At 37.3% G+C, this 25296-nt stretch overlaps 1 protein-coding gene across 2 annotated transcripts in view; it reads right to left on the bottom strand.

Moving 5' to 3' along the window:
* Positions 1-25296, bottom strand: part of DNAJC1 (DnaJ heat shock protein family (Hsp40) member C1) — a 207247-nt gene that overhangs the window by 67194 nt on the left and 114757 nt on the right. For both annotated transcript variants that reach the window (XM_036345225.1, XM_036345234.1), the window contains exon 8: positions 17443-17606. In XM_036345225.1, coding sequence (XP_036201118.1) covers positions 17443-17606 — 164 coding nt within the window. The remainder of the gene's footprint in view (positions 1-17442; positions 17607-25296) is intronic.

Here is a 25296-nt window from a genome sequence, read left to right as displayed (position 1 = left end):
AAGACCGAATACAAGGAAAATAATACAAAACACAAAAATCCTATACTCTAGAATACAGAAAAACTCTTACATTATAAAAGGAAGATCAGAAACAAATGTAGATTTTAAAAAATTCTCTCTCCATAGGTATACCTAGATTTAAAATATCAAAATTTTACTTTGGGAAACCATTTAGTACACTATGATTCATCTTTTCTATGAGGACCTTCTCTTTGCAAAATAAAATCTAATTTATTTAATTATCTGTTTTATATAACACCCTAATCCTACTAATAAGGCAGAAGTGGTTCATTGAGAGATACTGGAAAAACAGGAAATAGTACTCAGCTAATCAGCAATATGATGTCTGACTAGAACAAGTAGCATGTTAGTTGTCAGGAAGTGGAAAGCATTCTCAGCTTTCAAAGCAACATTGATGCGATAAGATTCAAGGCAAAGAGAGCAGGTGGTATGGTAGCAGTTTTAATTACATGATGCCCAAGCTTAACAAAAAACCCACTTTAAAGACTTAATCATTAATATTATCTTGGCATTCTTTCAATTAATTGTGAACTGTTTTCATTGTAGGAAGTTTCTATAAAGAAAACAAATTCAAAACTAAAAAGTTAAATAGCCATCACAAGATAAATGGTGGTGAAAATATTTTCTCAAGCTATCTATGAAATATTCATTGAAAGACATTATGAAACGAAAGATGGTGTTAGAAAATATTAGTCAATAAAATAAAATTTGCTGATTAATCATTAAGAAAAATTCTTTCAGAAAATTATCTAATTAAAATTAAACTAGTATTTATTGAAGGGCTATGATGTGTCTATCACTTTATTTTATTTAATTCTTATGGTATTCTTTGTCTATTCATATACATTCTTGAATATATGCAAACATATATAAATCTCATGTACATATTTTAGTCCACACCAAGGTACAGCTTCTGATTTTGTTCTTTCTCTTTCTCTTAGTTTATAAATCTGAGTCGAGACTGTGATTATTTTCTCTTTTCCCACTCAGAGAAACTTCTGTAACACTGGAGGTCACTAAGAATTTAATACAGCAGGATACGAAAACTGCCTATATTGTTTACTTTTTACAGCTTAAAAGAAATGTGTCCTAATTCAAAACAACCCAGTGCTTATTGAAGCCAGTAAATTCCTTTTGAGTGTGAAGAGAAAAGGGTGGATAAAGAAAATCTAAGTAAAGGGAAGAGTTGAACTAAAAACCAAAATAGTTTTGAGGGGAGAGAGTTCCTTAAATTGGGAAAAGTAGATAGGTCTGTGGATGTTCTGGTGCTTGGTGCAGCACAACGGGAGGTAAAAGGGCTTTGGAAAGAAATGATTCCATATTTGTTCTTGGAGGCAAGCGTGGGAGTGGGAGTGGCAGCAAGAGGAAGGGCAGCTGCCAGTGCGTCTCTTGCTATGTCAGTCTGCAGACACCACACTGGCCTGAGAGCAGGAAGACAAGCAAGTGAGACTCGCTTCAAAAGGAATTCGAGGGCACTCTCAGAAAATCAGCAAAGCAGCAACTCCAGACTGAGTGTCTTTTTGAAGAGATTGTTGGGAAAGGTACCATGCCCCAAAGAATGACCAACAATAGACTCCTCACAGACTCTGCAGAGAAGGGCTTAATGTCAGAAATTTGTTTGAAAAAATTAAGAGATTTGATATTTTTTGTACACAAATGATATCATACCTCTAAAAGAATCTCACAAAAATATAACAACATTTGTAAAAAGTGATTTTAATAGACTTAAAATAGGACTTTAATAAAGCAAGAATACCAAACAAATAGTGAACAAATATCTTAAATTTTTGAGCTCTCAAATCACTGGCCCTTTTTGTCATGATGACCAAGACATTCCTGAAATGCACTTTTAATAGCATCAGATAAAAATTCATTAATCAGGGTGACTTCTCTGCTATCTATTCAGAAGCAATGTTTAGAAAGAGTTTTCCTTTTATCCCTGAAGCTTTACTTATGTGATAAAAATATTGAATACAAAAGGTTAACTCAGCAAAATACATGAGTTTCTAATAGGCAAACTTCTAATTTACCTTCTGAAAACGGCTGATATTCGAAATCTAATATTATCATAATCAAATTATTTATGGAAATGTAAAGATGTTTCAGAAAGTATATGTAAAACAATGTGACTTAAAGGTAAGTTAAAGAATGATAAAATATTCAGTGGCAAGCTGAATAGTTAATTGCTGGGTAACAGATCGAGACCTCTCGCTGGAGACTTCAGCTGTTATCAGCTAACTACATTAAAAAGCTTTGTAAAAGAAAATCCTGTTCTTAACAATAAAACAGATCAACCTAGACCAGTGGTTCTCACCCTTGGTGGCACATTAGAATCACCTGGGAATCTTTTTAAAATCCTGATTTCTGGGCCTCATCCTCCGGAAATTCTGTTTCTTTGTTACTAATGTGGCCTCACCACATAAAAAAGAAACAGAATTTCCCGAGGATGAGGCCCAGAAATCAGGATTTTAAAAAGATTCCCAGGTGATTCTAATGTGCAGCCAAGGTTGAGAACCACTGACCTAGGCAGTTGTAGGGAATTAAAGTTCTGCCAACAAAAATGTCTTTCCGGTACTCCAATGCACCCATGGCTCATTTCTTTGGGTTCTGTTGTTAAACATGGAATGGAATAATTTTGATTGATTTAAAGTCATCTTGCTAGATATGTATCAAGAAGGTAAGATATTAAATGACTATAAAATAACATAATAGATGACTTAATAACATAGACAAACTGATAAAAAGAAGCAGGAAGCAGGCTGGTACTTATATCTACTAATTCCCTAAATACCAAGAGCTAAATAATCTGTATACTACAGTGGATCTTGGAGACAGATGAAGGCTAGTTGGATCAGAGTTTTAGTAAAAGGTAAAGGAACTGAACTGTCCTCAAAACAGTGGTGTGCTGGAGTCCATTAATACCTGCTCATGAGAGCCAATGGCTAAACTTTCAGAAATGTTGAGTCAGTTGTTAAACATACCCATCATTAAAAATTAAGTTTTATAAGCTTATAATTATGACAAAAGGTAATACTCAAAGCTCTTCACTTCCTAACTATCCCCTTTAGGGATATTCACATTTATTGTACCTACATGGTGCCCATATATAATGGCATTTTACTACTAAACATCTTTTCCAAACTCCATTTTCAGTGAATTCATATTCATAATTTCAAATCAGCCATGATGGGTATAATTGCCACTGAAATTGGCAAATACTACAAATTGAGGCATTTCCTTCTACCAAAGAATCAATTTTAAAAAATTTACAAACACACCACTCCCATTGTGTATTCTAAAATTTTGATAAAGAGGGCTTTATGATGAATTTAAAATAAGTAACTGGAAGAATTACTCCCTGAAAGAACCATTGTTGTCATATAGGGAATATTACCTTAAATGGAACTAAATTATAAATTAGATCAAGTCTGGGATACAACACAATATAAATAAATGACCATTTTTATTTCATAAAGAAGGATATACCATCCATCTTTAATTTTTTTTAATAAATCTTTATAGTTCAGATTATTACAGTTGTTCCTCTTTCCCCCCCCCATAGCTCCCCTTCACCCGGTTCCCACCCCACCCCATGCCCTTTCCCCCACACTGTCCTCGTGCATAGGTGTAAGATTTTTGCCCAATCTCTTCCTATACCCTCCACACCCCCTTCCCCCCCGAGATTGTCAGTCCATTCCCTTTCTATGCCCCTGATTCTATTCTATTCACCAGTTTATTCTGTTCCTCAGATTTTTTATTCACTTGAGTTTTAGACTCACTTGTTGATAGATATGTATTTGTTGTCACTTTGTTGTTTATAATTTTTATCTTTACTTTTTTCTTCCTCTTCTTAGAAAATACCCTTCAGCATTTCATATAATGCTGGTTTGGTGGTGATGAACTCCTTTAGCTTTTTCTTGTCTGTGAAGCTCTTTATTTGACCTTCAATTCTGAATGATAGCTTTGCTGGGTAGAGTAATCTTGGTTGTAGGATCTTGCTATTCATCACTTTGTATATTTCTTGCCACTCCCTTCAGGCCTGCATAGTTTCTGTAGAGAAATCAGCTGACAGTCGTATGGGTACTCCTTTGTAGGTAACTAACTGTTTTTCTCTCGCTGCTTTTAAGATTCTCTCTTTGTCTTTTGCCCTTGGCATTTTAATTATGATGTGTCTTGGTGTGGTCCTCTTTAGATTCCTCTTGTTTGGGGTTCTCTGCACTTCCTGGACTTGTAAGTCTATCTTGCACTATCTTCATATTTTTGGATTCTTTTTTCCTTTTGCTTTTCTGGTTGGGTGTTTTTTGCTTTTTAGAATTTCAAATCTCTGACTTGATTCTTGGGATCCTCTAGTCTGCTGTTGAATCTCTGTATATTATTCTTTATTTCAGTCAGTGTATGCTTAATTTCTGATTGGTCCTTTTTCATATCCTTGAGGGTTTCACTAAATTTCTTGGAGGTTTCTAGAAGATTCTTGAGTAACCTTATAACCATGGTTTTGTACTCTATATCCAGTATTTTGCTTTCATCTATTTCTCTCATTCGTGACTTGTTTCTTTGTCTCCGCATTTTGGCTGCTTCCCTGTGTCTGTTTCTATGTACTGGGTAGCTGCTAAGTCTCCTTGAGTTGATAGAGTGGCCTTGTGTGGTTGGTGTCCTATAGGGCCCAGTGGCTCAGCCTCCTGTCACCTGAGGTAGATACTCTGGGTGCACCCCTTTGTGGGATGTTTTCAGAGTCTTGTCGTAGTTAACCCTTGATTGCTGTTGGTATCAATGGGAGGAATTGACCTCCAGGCCAATTGGCTGTGAAAACCAGCTGTGTCTACACTGGAAGATCTGTTGCACAGGAGACACCCTTATGGGGCAGGACTTGCTTCAGTAGGGCTTTAGTGCTCACTTAGTCTGCCCTTTGAGTGTGTCTCTTATGGATGTGAAGAGTTGTAATCTGTTATCATCTCCAAGGAGGTGCAAGGTCAGCCACTGTCTACAGCCACCCAGCAGGAGCTACAGATTCCTCCTCTTTGTATGGGGTTTGGAGAGGCCCAGCTGTGAAGTAAGGCCGCTGCTGCTGCTGCTGCTGCTGCTGCCAGGTAGTGGGCCTTCTTTTGGAATCTCTGGGGCTCTCTGACCCAGCTGCAGTTTGTTTTAGGCAAAAGGACAGGCCATTCATATGCAAAATCCCATGTTCACAGCTTGGGTGGGGTTGTAAATTGGGTGGGATGGGGTCTCTGGGAATCACCAGGGCAGAGCAAACAGCAATGGCTTCCCTGAACCAGAGAAGTCCCTGGTTCTCCATGTCGTGCGCAACCGTGCAGGAACAATGATTGCCGCGAGCACCTCTAAGAGTAAGGATTAGAGAATCTATTTGAATAAATAATGACAGAAAACTTCCCTGATATGGGGAAGAAAAAAGTCGTACAAGTACAGAGCGTTCCAAGCAAGATGAATTCCAAAAGAGCCACACCAAGACACATCATAATTACAATGGCAAATGTTAATGACAAAGAGAGAATCTTAAAGGGTGAGAGAGAGAGAGAGAGAGAGAGAGAGAGAAAGAGAGAGATACCTATAAAGAATCCCCCATCAGATTGGGGGGGGGGGGAAGGTAAGCGATCAACTGAAGGACTTGTAGGCATGCATATAAGCATAAACAATGGATGCAAGATACTGGGGGGGGGGGGAGGGGGATGAGGGCATGTGCGGGGGGGGGGGGGGGTAGGGGAGGCCGGGGGTAGGTTAATGGGGGAAAAAAGGAGACATATGTACAACTATTTATAATACTTTAAACAATAAAATAATATTAAAAAAATAAAATAAAATAACCCCCCAAAGAGAATAAAATCTACTATATACAAATAGAAGGCAATAACAGAAAGACAGCTTGAAAATACCTATCTATGAGGAAACTGAAGATGAGTCAAGAAAACAAAGTCACAAGGGAAATTAGGCTGTTCTGAACTGAAAGAAAATGAAAACATGATTATCAAAAATTGTGGAAACATCTAAAATATAATATAAATATATAAAACTCTAGATTCAGAGAAAATTTACAGCATTATCACTTAGAAAAGAAGGAAGCTTTTAAATCATGACCTAAACTTCCACCTTAAGAAATTAGAAAATGAATAGCAAATTAAATCCTTAATAAGTAGGTGATAAGAAAAAATTAATAGGAGAAATCAATAAAATATAAAATTGAAAAACAATACAGTAAATCAATAAAACCAAAAGCTGATACTTAAATCAGTTAAATGGAGTACATCTATTGATACTGACAAGAAATAAAACAGAAGACACAAATCGTCAATATTAAAAATGAAAGAGGAGACATCACTACAGGTATTAATATGATAATAAAGGAATATTATAATCAACTTAACCCATTTAACAACTCAGATGAAATATACTCCAACCTCTTCAAAGATATAAATTACCAATGCTACCTTAAGAAAACACAGGTGAGGGGGGTGGGGGGTAGAGGGTAACGTGGGGACAAGGACACATATGTAATATCTTAATCAATAAAAAATATATTAAAAAAAAGAAAAAAAAAGAAAACACAGGTGAAATTCTACACAAATCTTGTAGAAAAAAAAAAAAAAAAAGAGTAGGAAACACTTCCAAATGCATTTTGTGAGGCCACCACTATCTGATGGAAAAAACAGAAAAAATATTTTAACAAACAAACAAAATTATGAACCTATCCCTCATAAGCATAGAGATAATTTTAAAGAAAATATGTACATCAAATTCACAACATATAAAAATGATAATACCTAATGACTAACTGGGGTTTATCCCCAGAATGCAATGCTAGTTTAGCATTTTTAAATCAATCCATTAAATTCACTATATTAACAGATAAAAGAAAAAAAGACCATATTATCACCCTCTTAGAGGCAGGAAAAAAATAGACTAAATTCAACACCCATTCATAAAAATATTCTCATAAAACTAGATTTAGAAGGGACTTTTCTCATCTTGATGAAGAGCACCTGCTAAAAGGCTTGGGCTAACAGCATTTTTAGTGGCAAAAGACTGAATACTTTCCAAGATCAAGAAGGGGATAAGGAAGTTTTATCTGATCACTAAAATAAACACTGGATTTGAGGTTGTGTCCAATCAAAAGGCAACAAAAAGACATATCAGGTTTCCAAATTGGACAGAAAGAAATAAAACTGTCTTTATTTGCAGGCAATATAGTCATCCCTGTATAAAATCCCAAGGAGTCTACACAAAGATAAAATAAAATAAAAAATTTAAAAAAGCTACTAGGACTAATAAGTGAGTTTGGTAAAGTTGCAGGATAAAAAGAAACCAATACAAAAATCAATTGCATTGCCACATACTCATAAAGAACCATAAGAAATTGAAATTAAAAATACAAATGCAGAATATTAGCAAATATACAACTACTTATATATAAATCTGACAAAAGATGTTACTAAGAAAAATTAGAGAATACTTAAATAAAATGAAATCTATACCATGTTCATGGATAAAAAGACTCAACATTTTAAAAATGTCAATTCTCCTCAAATTTATTTACAGATTCAATTCAATTCCCGTAAAAATTCCAGCAGAATATTTTGTAAAGATTGAGTTGATTTTAAATTTTATATATAAATATAAAGAAATTAGAGTAGTCAATAAAATTTTGAAAAGAACAAAGTTGGAGGATTTACACGTTCTGATTTCTAGACTTATTTATAGCTTATTAGCAAGACAATTTATATTAGTGTAAATAGAGATATATTGATTAATAGAACAGAATAGAGAACCCAGTATTAAACCAATACCTATAAGGTCAATTAATTTTCAACAAAGGCAGCATGGCCATGCAATGGGTAAAGGATAAGCTTTAAAGAAATAGTGATGGAACATTGGATGTTAAAAAAATATATAAACCTCAACCTTACCTCACACTATATACAAAATTAGCTTGAACTCAATCACAAATCTAAATATATGATGAAAAACTATACAAACTTCTAGGTAAAAATGTAGGAGAAACTTAGTGACTTTGGATTTGGCAAAGATTCTTAATTAGGCCATAAAAAGAACTTAGCATAAAAGAAAAAACTTCATAAAATGAAAATTGAAATTTTAAACTTTTGCTCTTCAATGAACACTATCACTTAATAAAAAGCAAGTCATAACTGGGAGGACATATTTGCAAAACATATAGGTGACAAAGGACTTGCATCTAAAATACATAAAGAACTTTAAACTCAATAACACAAACATGGGAATAGATGGCTTCCAGTCAAGATGTGAGAGTAGATAAACTCTGTGCTCACCTCTTCTATGGCCACATCAAAATTAAAACCAAATTATAGAACAACCATCATGGAGAACCACCTGAAGACTGGCTGAACAGGATTCCTATAACTGAGGGTATAAAGAAGAAGCCACAATTAGACTGGTAGGAAGGGCGGATATCCAATACAGAAGAGTCACCCAGACAGTGTGGTGGAGTTCCCTCTTAAGGAGAGAGGGGTTGCAGCCCCACACGAGGCTCCCCAAACTGGGGCATCAGTGCTGGGAAGAGGATTCCACATAACATCAGGCTGTGAAAACTAGTAAGGATTGTGTACCAGAGAAATAAGGGCTATGGGAGATCAAGGTACTGCAGAACTTAGAGAGACAGCACACAGACTCATTCACTTGCTCAAAGCTCCAGCACATGGGCAACTTAAAAAGCACCAGGAGCATATGGGAAGGGACTAAACTGACTAACCTCAGGGCGAGGCCTGGAGGGGCAGGGGTTGAGACAACTGTCTCCAGAAATGGAAGTGCTGGCAGACATTCCATTGCTGAACTTTTATTCCATCTAGACTATAGGTGCAGAGAGGTGCTAGTCAATAATAATAAAAAAAAAACTCCCAACAAACAAAAGCCTTGGACCAGATGGCTTCCTAGGTAAATTTTAACAAACATTAAAAGAATAATTAATACCTATCCTTCTTAAACTATTCTCAAAATTGAAGAGGGAAGGCTCCCAAACTCATTTTACAAAGCCAGCATTACCCTGATACCAAAACCAGGCACTACACAAAAGAAATTATAGGCCAGCCCTAACGGGTTTGGCTCAGTGGATAGAGCGTCGGCCTGCGGACTCAAGGGTCCCATGTTCAATTCCGGCCAAGGGCATGTACCTTGGTAGCGGCCACATCCCCAGTAGGGAGTGTGCAGGAGGCAGCTGATTGATGTTTCTCTCTCATCGATGTTTCTAACTCTCTATTCCTATTCCTTCCTCTCTGTAAAAAATCAATAAAATATATTAAAAAAAAGAAAGAAAATTATAGGCCAATATCCCTGATGAATACAGATGTAAAAATACTCAACAAAATATTAGCAATCTGAATTCAGCAACACATTAAAAAGATCATACACCATGATCAAATGGGATTTATTTCTGAGGTAACATTGATTCAATATCTGTAAGTCAATTAACGTGACACAGCACATAAAATAAAGGATGAAAGTCACATGATCATATCAAAGAATGCAGAAAAAGCATTTGACAAAATCCATCATCCATTGTTGCTAAAAACTCTCAGCAAAGTGGGGATAGAGGGGACATACCTCAAATCATAAAGGCCCTATATGGTTAACAATATGCTCAAGAGTGAAAAGCTGAAAGCTTTTCTTTAAGATCAGGAATAAGACAAGGATGTCCACTTTCACCAATTCCAATCAACATAATATTGGAAATCCTAGCCAGAGCAAACAATAAAACTAGAAAAAGACATCCAAATTGGGAAGTAAGAAGTAAAACTATATATTTTTTTACAGATGACATGATACAGAAAACCCTAAAGGTTCCATCAGAAAGAAATATTAGAACTAATAAATGAATTCAGTAAAATAGCAGAACACAAAATATTCAGAAACTGGTTGCATCTTTATACATCAACTAGAGGCCCAGTGCACGAAATTCGTGCATGGGTAGAGTCCCTAGGTCTGGCTGGGGCCTTCCTTCCCCAGCTGCCGGGCGGGGCCTTCCTTAGTTCTGCGCCACCCCCTGGTGATCAGCGCACATCATATCGAGTCGTCGAACTCCCGGTAGGTCGAACTCCAGAAAGGACAATTTGCATATTAGCCTTTTATTATATAGGATAACAAACTATTAAAAGAGAAATTAAAAACAATCCCATTTACACTTCATAAAAAAATACCTAGCCTGGCTGGTGTGGCTCAATGGTTGAGCATCAACCTATGAATCAGGAGGTCATGGTTTGATTTCTGGCCAGAGCACAAGCCTGGGTTGTGGGCTCAATCTCCAGTAGGGGGCATGAAGGAAGTAGCTGATGAGTGATTCTGTCTCATCATTGATGTTTCTATCTCTCCCTTCCTGTCTCTGAAATCAATTAAAACTATATTTTAAAAAATACCTAGGAAAAAATTTAACCAACAAGGTAAAAGACCTATAATCAGAAAAGTACAAAAGATATTGAAGTTACAAATAAATTAAAGAATATGCTTTATTCAGATAAGAAGAATTAACATTGTTAAATGTTCACACTACCCAAAACAATCTACAGATTCAGAGCAATTCCTATTAAAATACCAATGAACAAATAATTATAAAATTTCTAAAAATCAAACAAACAAACAAACCCCCACAAAAGACTGCTAATAGCCAAAGCAATCTTGACAAAAAAGAACAAAGTTGGAGGTATCACACTACCTAATATCAAACTACAAGGCTTTAGTAATCAAAACAGCATGGTACTAGCATCGAAACAGACACATAGATCAATGAAAGAGGACAGCCCGGAAATACACCCACACCTATATGGTCAACTAATCTATGAAAAAAGATGCAAGAATATACAATGAGGTAAAGACTATCTCTTTAAAACTCTGTGACATAGTTTTTAGCAATATGTTTTTGGATATGTCTCCCTGGACAAGGGAAAAAAAGAAAAAATACACAAATGGGACTAAATTGAATTTAAAAGTTTTTGAACAGAAAATGAAACCATCAACAAAACAAAAAGACAACCTACTGAATGGGAGAAGATATTCACCAATGATACCCACTAAGGAATATTAAAAGTATATAAAGAACTCATAAAACTTAACACCAAAAACACAATCTGATTAAAAAATGGGCAGAGGACCCAATCAGATATTTCTGTAGAGTCCAACAGACATAAGAAAAAAATGCTCAATATCACTAATTATAAGGGAAATATAAGATAAAACTATAATGAGATATCACCTCACACCTATAAGAATGGCTATCATCAATAAATCAACAAACAAGTGTTGACAAGAATGTGGAAAAAGGGAATCCTCTGGTACTTTGGAGGGATTGCAAATTGGTGCAGCCACTATAGAAAATGGTGGCTGAAATTAAAAACAGAACTATCATATGACCCAGCAATCCCACTTGAGGGTATTTATTTGAAGAAAACAAAAACACAACTGGAAAAGATACATGCACCCCCATGTTCATTGCAGCATTATCTACAGCACTTAAGCTTAGGAAACAACTTAAATGTACATCAATGGATGAATGGCCAAAGAAACTGTGGTATACCTATACAGTGGAATATTACTTGGGCACAAAAAAGAAAGAAACCTTATCATCTGCCACAACATGGATGGTCCTAAAGGGTATTATACTATGTAGAATAAGTTAGAGAAAGACAAATACTATATGATCTCACAAATGACCTCACATTTTTTAAACTATATTTTATTTATTTTTTACAGAGAGGAAAGGAGAGGGATAGAGAGTTAGAAATATCGATGAGAGAGAAACATTGATCAGTTGCCTCCTGCACACCGCCCCCTGGGGATGTGCCTGCAACCAAGGTACATGCCCTTGACTGGAATCAAACCCGGGACCCTTCAGTCCTTATGCCGACGCTCTATCCACTGAGCCAAACCGGTCAGGGCTGACCTCACATTTTTAGTGGAATCTAAAAAAAAAAGTCTAAGCTCACAGATAAAGCAAACATATTGTTGCTAATCAGAGGTGGGGTGTGGGGGTGGGTGAACTGACTGAAGGGGATCAAAAGGAACAAACTTACAGTTATAAAATATACAAGTCATGGAGATGTAATGTACAGCGTGGTAATAATACTGTATGGCATAGTTAAAAGTTGCTAGCAAAGTAAATCTTAAAGGTTCTTATTACACACACATTTTTTGTAACTATGTATGGTGACTATGTATGTCAGCTAGACTTATTATGGTGAAAAAGTTCAGTAAGTAATTTTAATGATTAAATATAAAAAATTTATAGATGGCTTGGCCGGCGTGGCTCAGTGGTTGAGCATTGGCCCATGAACCAGGAGGTCACAGTTCTATTCTCAGACAGGGAATATGCCTGGGTTGCAGGCTTGATCTCCAGTAGGGGGCAAGCAGGAGGCAGTTGATTGATATTTCTCTCATCGATGTTTCTATATATCTATCCTTCTCCCTTCCTCTCTCTAAAATTAATAAAAATGTATTTTAAAATATTATTAAAAATTTATAGATGAAGCTTTTTTTTGAGATTGAAAAAGAAACAAGGATGCCTATCATCACTCCTACTCTACATGTATTAGAGATTCTTAGCACAAAAGAAAAAACACACACATAATATTCAGAGAAACGATTAGAATTTTAAAAAATTTAGCAAGATTGTTAGATACAAAAATCAACTGTATTTCTATATAATAAGTATAGTAGAAAGTGAAATTTAAGTAAGATAATCATACACAAAACCATCTAAAACCACTAAATACCCAGAAATAAATCCAAGAAAAAAATGTGTAATATGTATATGTACACATAATAAGCTGCAATATGTTAATTTTTTAAAAAAGATTTAAATAAATGGATTCATGGGTTTTAGAGTCAATGCTGTATGAATGCCAATTCTTTCAAAATTGATCTATATGCTCAATGTAATTCAAAGTGAAAATGGCACCTGAATAATTTGTGGAAAATGATGTTACTTTAAAAATTTATACAAAAATATGAAGTGGCAATCTTATAGAAGGAAAATAAAGCTGGAAAATTACTGTACCAGATATCTATAATAAAGGCACAGTAGTGAAAATTGTATGGTATCAGCACAAGGATGGACAAGTAGATTAGTGGAACAAAATGAAAAGTCTGGCAACAGAAACATATGGTAATGGACACTTTTATGAAAACACAGACATATCTGTAGAGCTGTAGGATGCAGTCTTTTTATTAATTGGTATTGGGTAAATTGGTATGAAAATATTTTGGAAGAAAATTAAACTTGATCATTACTTTACACCCAACACAAAAATAAACTCCAGGGATAACTGATCTTAAATGTAAAAAGTATAGTATTAAAACTTCTAGGAGGATTTGAAAATATCTTTATTTATTTTAAAATATATTTTTATTGATTTTAGAGAGGAAGGGATAGGGGAGAGAGAGAGAGAGAGAGAGAGAAACATCAATGATGAGATAGAATCATTGATTGGCTGCCTCCTGCACGCCCCTTACTGGGAATTGAGCCCACCACCCGGGCATGTGCCCGTGACTGGAATCAAACCCGGGACCCTTCAGTCTGCAAACTAATGCTCTATCAACTGAGCCAAACCAGCTAGGGCAGTGGTTCTCAACCTTCCTAATGCCGCGATCCTTTAATACAGTTCTTCATGCTGGGGTGACCCCCAACCATAAAATCATTTTCGTTGCTACTTCCTAACTGTAATTTTGCTACTGTTATGAATCGTAATGTAAATATCTGATATGCCGGATATATTTAGGCGACCCCTGTGAAAGGGTCATTTGACCCCCAAAGGAGTCGTGACCCACAGGTTGAGAACCACTGAGCTAGGGTGAAAATATCCACTAATAAAAGACAAACATGCAAATTGACCGTACCTTCACTACGCCTTAAGCCATGTCCACTAGCCAATCAGAACGACTATATGCAAATTAATCAAACCAAGATGGCGGCCAGCAGCCATGGAGCTGGAGCAAGCAAGAGGCTTGGTTGCCCCAATGATGGAGGAAGCCAAGCTTCCCCACTTGCCGGGGTGGGCTCTGAGCTCCACTCAAAGCAACAAAGTTTCAATTATAGAAGATAAATAAACCCCAGATACCTGCTTTCAGCCAGCCATGGCCACAGAGGTAGAGTGAGCAGGAGACTTCCCTCCCGCCTGTCCTGGCTGGCTCTGAGCTCCTCTGAAGGCTACAAAGTTTCAATTATAGAAGGTAAATAAATCCCAGAATAAAAAGAAAAAAGAAAAAAGAAAAAAGAGGCTGGGAGCTTCCGTCGCCAGGGGGCTTGGCCAGCCTGAAAATGGCCCTCAGCCCCTCACCCAGACTGGCCAGGCACCCCAGTGGGAACCCACCACCCTAAAGGGGGTGTGGCCAGCCTGCAAACAGCCATCAGCCCCTCACCCAGGCTGGCCAGGCACCCCAGTGGAGACCCCCACTCTGAAGGGGGTGTGACCAGCCTGCAAATAGCCATCAGCCCCTCACCCAGGCTGGCCAGGCAACCCAGTGGGGACCCCCACCCTGAAGGGGGTGTGGCCAGCCTGCAAACAGCCATGAGCCCCTCACCCAAGATGGCCAAGCACCCCAGCAGGACCCCCACCCTGATCGGGGCACCCTTCAGGGCAAACCAGCTGGCTGCCACCCGTGCACCAGGCCTCTATCCTATATAATAAAAGGGTAATATGCAAACTGACCCTAACAGCAGAAGGACTGGGAATGACTGGTCACTATGACCCACACTGACCATCAGGGGGCAGACGATCAATGCAGGAGCTGCCCCCTGGTGGTCAGTGTGCTCCCACAGGGGGAGCTCTGCTCAGCCAGGCTGACGGCTGCCAGTACAGCAGTGGTGGTGGGAGCCTCTCCCGCCTCCTCAGCAGCGCTACGGATGTCTGACTGCAGCTTAGGCCTGCTCCCCGCTGGTAAGTGGACATCCCCCGAGGGCTCCTGGGCTGCCAGAGGGATGTCTGACTGCCAGCTTGGGCCTGATCCCCCCAGGGTGCGGGCCTAAGCCAGCAGGTGGACATCCTCTGAGGTCCCAGACTGCAAGAGGGCATAGGCCGGGCTGAAGGAACCCCCGAGTGCACAAATTTTTGTGCACCGGGCCTCAAGTCTTTATTATGAGATAGGAAAATATTTCTTAAACACAACATAAAAAACACCAAATAAAGAAAAAGAAAAGATTGATTATTAAAATTAGTAATTTTGATCATCAAAAGATACCATGAAGAGAGTAAAAAGGCAAGCCAGAAGGAGGAAATATATGCAAGACTCATTTCTGAAATATAAAAAGAACTCATAAAAAATCAGTATGTAAAAACACAGGCAACGTAGTACAAAAAGACTTGAAAAGGCTCTTTATATAGGAGGACTTCAGTGTTTAATAAATTCAATCTTATTAATCAAAGAATATGCAAATTGAAACATAATTAGATATCACTACATAACTTAACATAATGGTTAAAATATAAAAGACTTGACCAAGTATTGGCAAGAATGTAGAGTAACTAGAAATTTCATATCATGCTGCTTACGTAGAAATTGATAAAAACATTTTAAAAAAACTCGTTTAGAACTATTTACTGAAGTTGACCCTGCAACATAACTCCAAAAATAGAAAGTTACATTTTTTGTAAAATGTACTAGAAGTATAATATTCACAAGAAAATTATTCATATCACCAAAAACTAGAAACAATGCAAATCTCCAACAAAAAAATAATTTGTGCTGTATATATTTCTAAGTGGTCTACTATATAGCAATACAAATGAATAACCCGCTGCTATACACAATAATGAATGAGTCTCACAAATATTATATTAAATAGAGGAAAGTAGATGGAAGATTACATATGGGATGTATTCTGGATGGAATGTTTGTGTTCCCCTCAATTCATAACTCCCATTGTGATATGCCCTTATAAGTGAAATAAGTGACCTTATAAAAGAGACCTCAGAGAGTTCTCTCACCTGTTCTGCCATATAAGGACAGAGCAAGAAGACTACTGTCTATGAATTAGCAAGAGCACCCTCTCCAGACACCAAAGCTGCTGATGCCTTGATCTTGGACTTTTCAATCTTCAGAACTATGAGAAATAAATGTTTGTTCTTTAAGCTACCCAGTCTATTACATTTTTGTTATAGCAGTCTGAAATGATGAAGGATGATTCCATTTATAAACTTCAAACAATAGGAAAAACTAATCTATGATGTTAGAAGTAAGGATAATAGATATCTAGTTGGAAGAAAAGAAAAGTAGTGAATCAAACTGTGACCTCCTGGCTCATGGGCCAAAGGAGGAAGCATGAGTAAGGCTTCTGTGTATTGGAAATGTCCCCTCCCTTCATCCCTCCTTCTGTCCCTCTCTCTCTTTTTTAATTGGGGCGACATCCTATATAATAAAAGCCTAATATGCTGTGTCCGGTCGTCCATTCAACCAATCAAAGCATAATATGCTAATGATATGCTAAGGCCGCTCAACCGCTTGCTATGATGTGCACTGACCACCAGAGGGCAGACAGTCAACCAGTTGCTATGATGTCCACTGACCGCCAGGGGCCAGATGCTCCGACTGGTAGGTTTGCTGGGGTCTGGCTGATCGGGAATGAGGGAGACTGGCTGGACATGCCTTGGAGCCCTCCCCAAATGGCCAACATCCCGTGTCCCTCCCTGGCCCTGATTGTGCACCGGTGGGGTCCCTCGGCCTGGCCTGTGCCCTTGCAATCCAGGACCCCTCAGGGGATGTCAGAGAGCCGGTTTCAGCCTGATCCTGCAGGCCAGGACGAGGGACCCCACTGTTGCATGAATTCGTGCACCGGGCCTCTAGTTGGTTAATAAAATTATATAGGTTTGCAGTGTACAATTTTATGATACATCATCTGCATAAAGCACTGTGTGTTTACCACTGAAAGTCAAATCTTCTGTCACCATATATTTGACCCTACTTACAATTTACAACACCCCTTCCCCCCCAAACCCCTTTCCCTTTGGTAAGCGCTTTACTGATGTCTGTGTCTATGAGTTTTTATTTGTCTTGTTTGTTCATTTGTTCCCTTCAGTTTTATAAGTGAAATCATGATTCTTGAGTCGTTCTGTCTGACTTATTTTGCTTAGCATGCTTAGCATAATATTCTCAAGTTCCATCCATGTTGTGGCAAATGGCACTATTTCATCTTTTCTTATGGCTGAGTAGTATTCTATTGCATATATGTACCACATCCTCTTTATTCAATCATCAATCAAAAGATACTTTTGGTTGTTTCTATGTCTTGGCCACTGTGAATAATAGCAATGTTCTATTTTTTGATCTTGGCAATGGTTAACTTGGTTCTCTAGTGATAGATCACTGAGCTCACTGAGATATGTAGCTGTATATCTATATTTAATGTACTTGTCTGCATGTATTTGACACAAAATAAAATTTCAAAAGCTTATTTACCTGTTTTTTCTGTGTTCTGTTCCTGTTTTCCAGCCAATCATCCATTTGTTCCTCAATTTCTTCTATAGAAGTTCCATGATCATATGATTGAATATATGCACTTTCCAAAGGCGTATACACAGGAAATTCAGGTTTTGGTTTTTTTACTTTAACTTTCTTTGGCTCTAAGAAATGTTTAAAAGAACAAAAATAATTTTTAACATTTTATTCATAGACCATATCTTGAAAGAACACCTATTTTTCATCAAACTATTTAGCTATAGGTTTTAGTGTGCATTTTCCACTGCACATACATTGTTTTAAAATAAAATTTAGAGGCCCTAGTTGGGTAGCTCAGTTGATTAGAGCATCATCCTGATACCCCAAGGTTGTGGGTTTGATTCCCAGTCAGGGCACAAACAAAAAGCAACCAATGAATGCATAAATAAGTGAAACAACAAATTGATGTTTCTCTCTCTCAAATCAATAAATAAAAATCAAAACAAAAAAATCCTCAGAGATGCTAATGGTGAGATGATGATGATATAATCATAATATCAATTTGTATACATATTTAGTTTTCAAAGTACTTTCCATATGATTTCAGTTATATGTGGAATCTGAAGGATAAAATAAATGAACAAACAAAATAGAAACAGACTTATAGATACAGAGAACAGACTGATGAATGCCATAAGGAAGGGCCATTAGGGAGTTGGGTGAAAAAGGTGAAGGGATTAAGAAGTACTAATTGGTAGTTATGATAGGGATGTAAAGTAAAGCATAGGGAATATAGTCAACAATGCTGTAATAACTATGCATGGTGCCAGGTGGGTACTTGAAATATTGGTGGAACACTTTGTGAAGTATATGATTATATAACTGCTATGCTGTAAACCAGAAACTAATACAAAATAACATTGAATGTAAACTATAATTTAAAAATAAAATTTTTAAAAACTGGGGGAAAAGTACTTTACTAGTACATGAAACATTTCATTTCTGGCACAATTGAAAAGCCTGGTCATTAGTGTTTTAATCCTATGTTTACCACCTAATAGTTAAATATTGGGCAAATAACTATTTGATCAAGTGTCATTTTCTGATCTGTAAAAGATAGGTAAATCTAACCTCATAAGTTTGATGTGAAAAAAAATGATCCCCTATCAAACTACCTGGCACAAAATGGTATACATTTATCTTTTCAATATTTTACAAAGGCAAAATTAATCTGGCAGCATCAGGGGTAGTTATCAGTAGCTAGTTATCAACTGGCCTCTTCATTAAATCCCATTTTTATTATAGAGTTAACATTGAGAAGCAACTCCATTCTTAATTACTATTGTCAAAATCACACAGCCTTAAAACCATATCTTTACCATCCTGTGTGTGTGTGTGTGTGTATGTGTGTTTGCATGTACTATAACTTAATAAAAATTTATGGGCATAGGAATAGACAAAATCCTGGATGAGAATAGAGAACCTATAAATATTTGAATTCAGTGGGAAATGGATTTAATAAATGATGCTGGCACAACTAAATATCCATTTGAAAAAATAACAACTGGGACACATACATAAGTAAATCCCAGGTGGATAGGTGATTTGATTTAATACGAAAACAATAAAATCTTACATGAGAAATCTAAAAAACTACCTGTACTATTTAAAGAAAGAGGAAATATTAACTAGGAACCCAGTTGCTATAAAAAAGATAAAAGATAGAATAACAAATCAAGAGAGAAATAACAGATTTGGAAAGAACTTCTACAAGTCGAAGTACAAACAAAAGATTGATAAATAGATTATATAAAGATATTTTATAAAGTAACAAGGGGATAAACAGCCCAATAGAAATAAAAGGCCAAAAATAATGTACATTAAGAATATAGTGCTGTGGGAAACAGTTCTGTTTAGAAAGAATATTATCTTAATTAGAAATTATGTGGAATCTACTATTATATTTTATTTTATACTAGTGGCCCGGTGCACGAAATTTGTGTGTGTGTGTGTGTGTGTGTGGGGGGGGGGGGGGTTTGTCCCTCAGCCCGACCTGCACCCTCTCCAATCTAGGACTGGGAGTTGGACATCCCTCTCGCAATCTGGTACTGCTGGCCCCTAACCACTCACCTGCCTGCCTGCCTGGCCGCCTCTAACCACTCTGTCGGCTTGCTCGCCCCCAACTGCCCCCCCTCCCCTGCCGGCCTTCTCGCCCCCAACTCCCCCCGCTGGCCTACTCGCCCCCTACTGCCCCCCCGCCCCGCCCCCCCCCCCGTGCTGGCCTGCTCGCTCCCAACTGCCCCCCCCCCCCAGCCTGATCGCCCCCAACTGCCCCTGCCAGCCTGATCACCTCCAACTGCCCTTCCCTCCTGGTCTGATCACCCCTAACTGCCTCTGCCTTGGCCCTGCCACCATGGCTTTGTCCAGAAGGACATCTGGAAGGTCTCCTGGTCTAATTAGCATATTACCCTTTTATTAGTATAGAGGATTGCTTTAATACCTTAATATTTGCAGGCTTTTAGGTTGCTGACTTAAAAAAAACCCCACAACAAACCCTGACATCATAACAGGAAATTAGTACCTTAAATGACATGTGAATTTGCTACAAACGTATCAACAATCACATATAGCATCACCAGAGTACCATACAAGCCCAAATAGAAGGCCAGGTTGTTCTGTTTTTAAAAAATATATTTTTATTGATTTCAAAGAGGACGGGAAGGAAGAGGGAGAGATAGAAACATCAATGATGATGAGAGAGAATCACTGATCGGCTGCCTCCTGCATGCCCCCTACTGGGGATCAGCCTGCAACGCAGGTATGTGCCCTTGACCAGAATCGAACCTGGGACCCTTCAGTCTGCAGGCTGCCGTTCTATCCATTGAGCCAAACCAGCCAGGGCTAGGTTTTTGTTTTGGAAAACGTTTTTAGAAAAGAAGAAGCAAAAAAAAAAGAAAAAAACAAATAAAAAAAAAAAGAGAAAGAAAAGAAGAAGCCATAAAATGGACTCCACATTAAGCCTGTCACATTATTCAGCTTCTCTCATTTTTTTTTTATTTTATTTTGTACAAAGTACTGCTAAGGGACAGCCCACATAAACAAGAAACCATCTCATGAGAACTAATTTTGTCTGCTTATAGAGAACCACTTATAAAAAAAAAGTAAATAAATCTGGTTGTTTGTATTTATTTCTGGGGTGTTTCATCACCATTACAAGTGTTTGATGTCTTTTTAAATAAGCATTTAAAAATCACTTTAAAAAAGTAGTACAAAACTTCTAGTCCTGGAAAAATGGAGAAATACTTTTCCACAGTCATCCCACTAAGAAAAACTAAAAGTCTTAAGTTTTTTTTAGTCCTAAATTTTTTGTATGAAACAAACACAACATGATTCTGAATAATGGAGAGAAGAAAGACCAGCTAGGTTTGGCAGGACTCAATGAACACCAAGGTGGTGAGTTGTGTGAGGTGTTTGTTTTTTTGCCTCATACATCCCAGACTCCCCCACCCTCCCCCCCGGAAAAAAAAAGAAAAGAAAAAGGAAATTAAGAAAAGAAAAAAAACAACCAAAACAAAACTTTTAGATAATAGCCAATCTACTTCAGGTAAAAAGAACTGACAAAACCCTTCCCTATGCCAGCAAGGCTAATGGGAAGCCTAGACTTCTGCCACTGTGAGGCTGTAACAAGGCACCACAGTCTCCCCTCCAGGGTGAGATAGAAGGTGTAGGAAGCCAGACTTTCATTCCTGCTGAGAGGTAATGAGGACCACCTTTCCCTGTAGAGTCAGTAGAGAACAAGTGGGTAGCCTGGATTTCTACATCCATCCAAGGATAATGAGGTGTCCCTACCCTGCCCTTCCAGGATGGTTTCAGAGGAAGCAGAGAGGACACTCAGGGCTTTCACAGCTGCCCAGCAGCAATGAGGTATCCCCCTTCTCCCCCTCCCCGCCATTTCAGAAGCCAGGTGGGGAGCAGTAAGTAGACATTCTTGCCTATCCCAGCCAGGGTGTTATCAGTGGAGGCCTACTGACAAGCAGGAACACCCATATCCACCCAACCCTGAGAGTACTCACAACTCCTCTCTCCCTCAGCTGTAATACAGGCCATGAAGGGAACCTGGACTCCCACCCCTACCTGACCATAACAGGGCAGCAACCTTGTCCTTCTTCTACTAGAGCGTTGTCAGAGAACATTAGGAAAAAGAAAAGATTAAATAAGATCCAGAGTCTTATAATGCCCCAAATGTACAAGTTTTAATAAAAACTCTCATCAAGAATATCTCAATTTGAATGAAAAGAAAATCAACAGATGCCAACAAGATGAAAAAGATACCCAAATGATCTGACTAGGATTTTAAAGCAGTCATTATGAAAATGTTTTGACAAGCAATAAGAAACACTTTAAAATAAGTAAAGAAATAAAAAGTCAACAGAAAAAAAAATACGAGACATAAAAAACCAAATAGGAATATAAAAACTGAAAAGTATATTAACTGAAATTAAAAACAATGAATAGGCACTCGACAGAAAAATGGAGCAGAGAGAACAATCAGTGAATTTGACGATAGAATAATAGAAATTACCCAATCTGAAAGACAGAGAAAGCAGAGTGAGAGTGAGAGAGAGAGAGAGAGAGAGAGAGAGAGAGAGAGAGAGAGAGAGAGAGAGAGAGAGAGAACGAGGAAGGAAGGAAGGAAGGAAGGAAGGAAGGGAGGGAGGGAGGGAGGGAGGGAGGGAGGGAGGGAGGGAGGGAGGAAGGAAGGAAGGAAGGAAGGAAGGAAGGAAGGAAGGAAGGAAGATAAGAAAGAAAGAAAGAAAGGAAGGAAGGAAGGAAGGAAGGAAGGAAGGAAGGAAGGAAGGAAGGAAGGAAGGAAGGAAGGAAGGAAGGAAGATGGATGATCAGAGCACCCACTAAAAAGATCCAACATTCATGTCACAAAATTCCTGAAAGAGAAAAAGAGGGCAGGACTAAAAGAGGATTCAAAGAAATATTGCCTGAAAGTTTGTTAAAGCTGGCAAAAGATACAACCCTACAGATTCAAGAAGCTTAATGAATCTCAAACAAAATACCTGCAAAGAAATCCATGCATAAATAATGAAAATCAAACTTCTGAAAAAAAGAAGGAAAAAGAAAAATATCTTAAAAGTAGCAAGAGAGAAATGAAACCTTACCTGTAAAGGAAAAGCAATTCAAATGACAATAGAATTTGTATCCAAACACATGTAGCCAGAGGGAAGTGGCACAACATTTTCAAGTGCTGAAAGTAAAGAACTGTCAACTTAAAATTCTGTATCTAGCCTGGCCGGTTTGGCTCACTGGATAGAGCTTCAGCCTGCAGACTGTAGAGTCCCAGCTTCGATTCTGGTCAAGGGCACATGCCCGGGTTGTGGGCTCTATCCTCAGTTGGGGACATGCAGGAGGCAGCTGATTAATGATTCACTCTTATCATTGATGTTTCTAGTATTTCTCTCTCCCTCTCTCTTCCTCTCTGAAATCAATAAAAATATATTTTTAAAAAATTCTGTATCTAGTGAGCCCAGCCAGTGTGACTCAGTGGTTGAGCATCGACTCAGGAACCAAGAGGTCACTGGTTCAATTTCGAATCAGGGCACAAGCCCAGGTTGCAGGCTCAATCCCCAGTAGGGGGAGTGTAGGAGGCAGCTGGTCGATGTTTCTCTCTCCCTTCCTGTCTCTAAAAATCAATGAAAAAATACATTAAAAAAAGAGGTTTTAGTTAAGAAAAAATTCTGTGTCTAGTGAAAATATCCTTCAGGAATAAAGGGAAAACCAAGATAACTTTAGGTGAAGGAAAACTAAGAAAATTTGTTACCAGGAGACCTGTCTGATAATGACTAAAGGACATTCTCCAAAAAGAAAGGATGTCATAAAAAAAAATTTAAAACAATAGGAAGAAAGAAAAAACAAGAGAAACATAAAAATATGGGTTAACACAATAGATTTTCCTCCTCCTCTATAGTTTTTCAAGTTATGCTTGACAGCCGAATTACAATAACATTCAATGTATGTAAAGAAAATACATAAGACAATTATAAGTGGGAAAGGTAAATGAATGTAAAGGGAGGAAATGTTTCTACATATCACTTGAAATGGTAAACTGTGGACAACAGTAGATGTATAAGTTATGTATATTTAACATATACCTAGAGCACCCACCAAAAAAGTTATACAAAGTGATACACTAAAAAACTATAAGTAAATCCAAATAGAATTCTAAAAAAATAATATTCAAATAACCCACAAAGAATCAGGAAAAAGAAAACAGGGAAATGAAAAAGAGAGAGAACAAAGAGAAAACAAAAATTAAAATGGCAGACTTAAGCCCTTAATATATCAATAATTACATTAAATGCAAATGGTCTACATATTTGGAAAAATAGTCATAAACTTCAAAAGGAAGTTTCTGTATTATGATAAATACTTTATGTTTAACCCCTATTTTCAAAGAATTTTAGTGTACATACTTAATCCATTATTATGAGAGAATTCATATATGCCAATATAAATGGCTTGTTACAAAAACTACATAAAAATAAGTTGTGTTATAAATAAATAAATTCTGGGGATAAAATGGACAGCATGATGACTATCGTTAATAATACTGTATTATATATTAAAAAGTTGCTAAGAGAATCAATCTTAAAAGCTCTCATCACAACAAAAAACATTTGTAGCAGTTACAATATGATGGATATTAATTAGACTTACTGTTGTGATCACGTTGCAATATATACATATATTGAACCATTATATGGTACAAAGAAAACTAATGTTACATGCCATTTACATATCAAAGAGTTAGTTTAATATTTTTCTCTTTTCTTATAGAAAATGTGATTTCCCCCTCCTTTTGACTAACTAGTTTTAAAAGGCTTAGAAAATTTTATGTAACAATTTTATAACAATTATATAAAAATTACATTTAGTTTCATTTATTCATTGATTTATTCAATTTAACTGAAACTATTTCAATGTCTGCTATAACATCAGCTTCTATTTCAATCTTAGGTTTAATATGACAATAATAATCATTTGTCCACCCTTACTCCCCCAACACACACATTAGTCAATCTTAATATGTAATCCTCTCTCATACTAAAAATTTTCCTCTTCATGGAAATCTGACTTAAATAGTTATATAATTGATTTGAATATTAGTTTGTACTTGTAATTGTTGAAACTTTTGAATTAAATTACATGCTCCTGAATCTGAGTTCTGTATAGAATAGGTGCTCACATGACACTCATTAATATTCATGGCATTACATTAATTCATATATCCATTTATTCATCCATCTGCTAAATAATCACTATGTGCCAGGACACTGTATTCAATCCTGCAGACAAAAAAACCCGAAAAAACAAAAAACTAGTCCTGTGGTAAAGCTAAAGCTTTCCAGATATTTGAAGAATTCTGATAGGCAAAAAAAAAAAAAAGTCCCCTAAATATGACCATATTCTAATCCCCGGAAGCTGGGAATATTTCACTTTACAAGGGAAAAGGGACTTTGCAGATGTGATTATGATGAACACCTTGAGAAGGGAGATTATCCTGAATTCTCCAGGGTGACCTCATCTAGTCACATGGGTCCTTAAAAGCAGAGAACCTTTCCCAGTTATGTTCAGGCAGAGATGTGACACTAGAAGAACAGTAAGAGATGAACCATTGCTGGCTTTGAAGATGGAGGAAGGGCCAGGATCCAAGGAATGTGGGAGGTCTCTAGAAGCTGGGAAAGGAATACAGCCCTGCTTGATAAACCTTGATTTTAGGTAAGTGAGATCCAGGTCAGACTTCTGACCCACACAACTCTAAGATAATAAATTTGTGTTTAAGCCATTTAATTTGTGGCCATTTGT

Source organism: Myotis myotis, unplaced genomic scaffold (assembly GCF_014108235.1).
Source record: "Myotis myotis isolate mMyoMyo1 unplaced genomic scaffold, mMyoMyo1.p scaffold_m19_p_1, whole genome shotgun sequence".
In the NCBI taxonomy this organism is placed as follows: Eukaryota; Metazoa; Chordata; class Mammalia; order Chiroptera; family Vespertilionidae; genus Myotis; species Myotis myotis.
The sequence above is the reverse complement of the archived record's forward strand: the minus strand, read 5'-3'. Positions and strand labels throughout refer to the sequence as shown.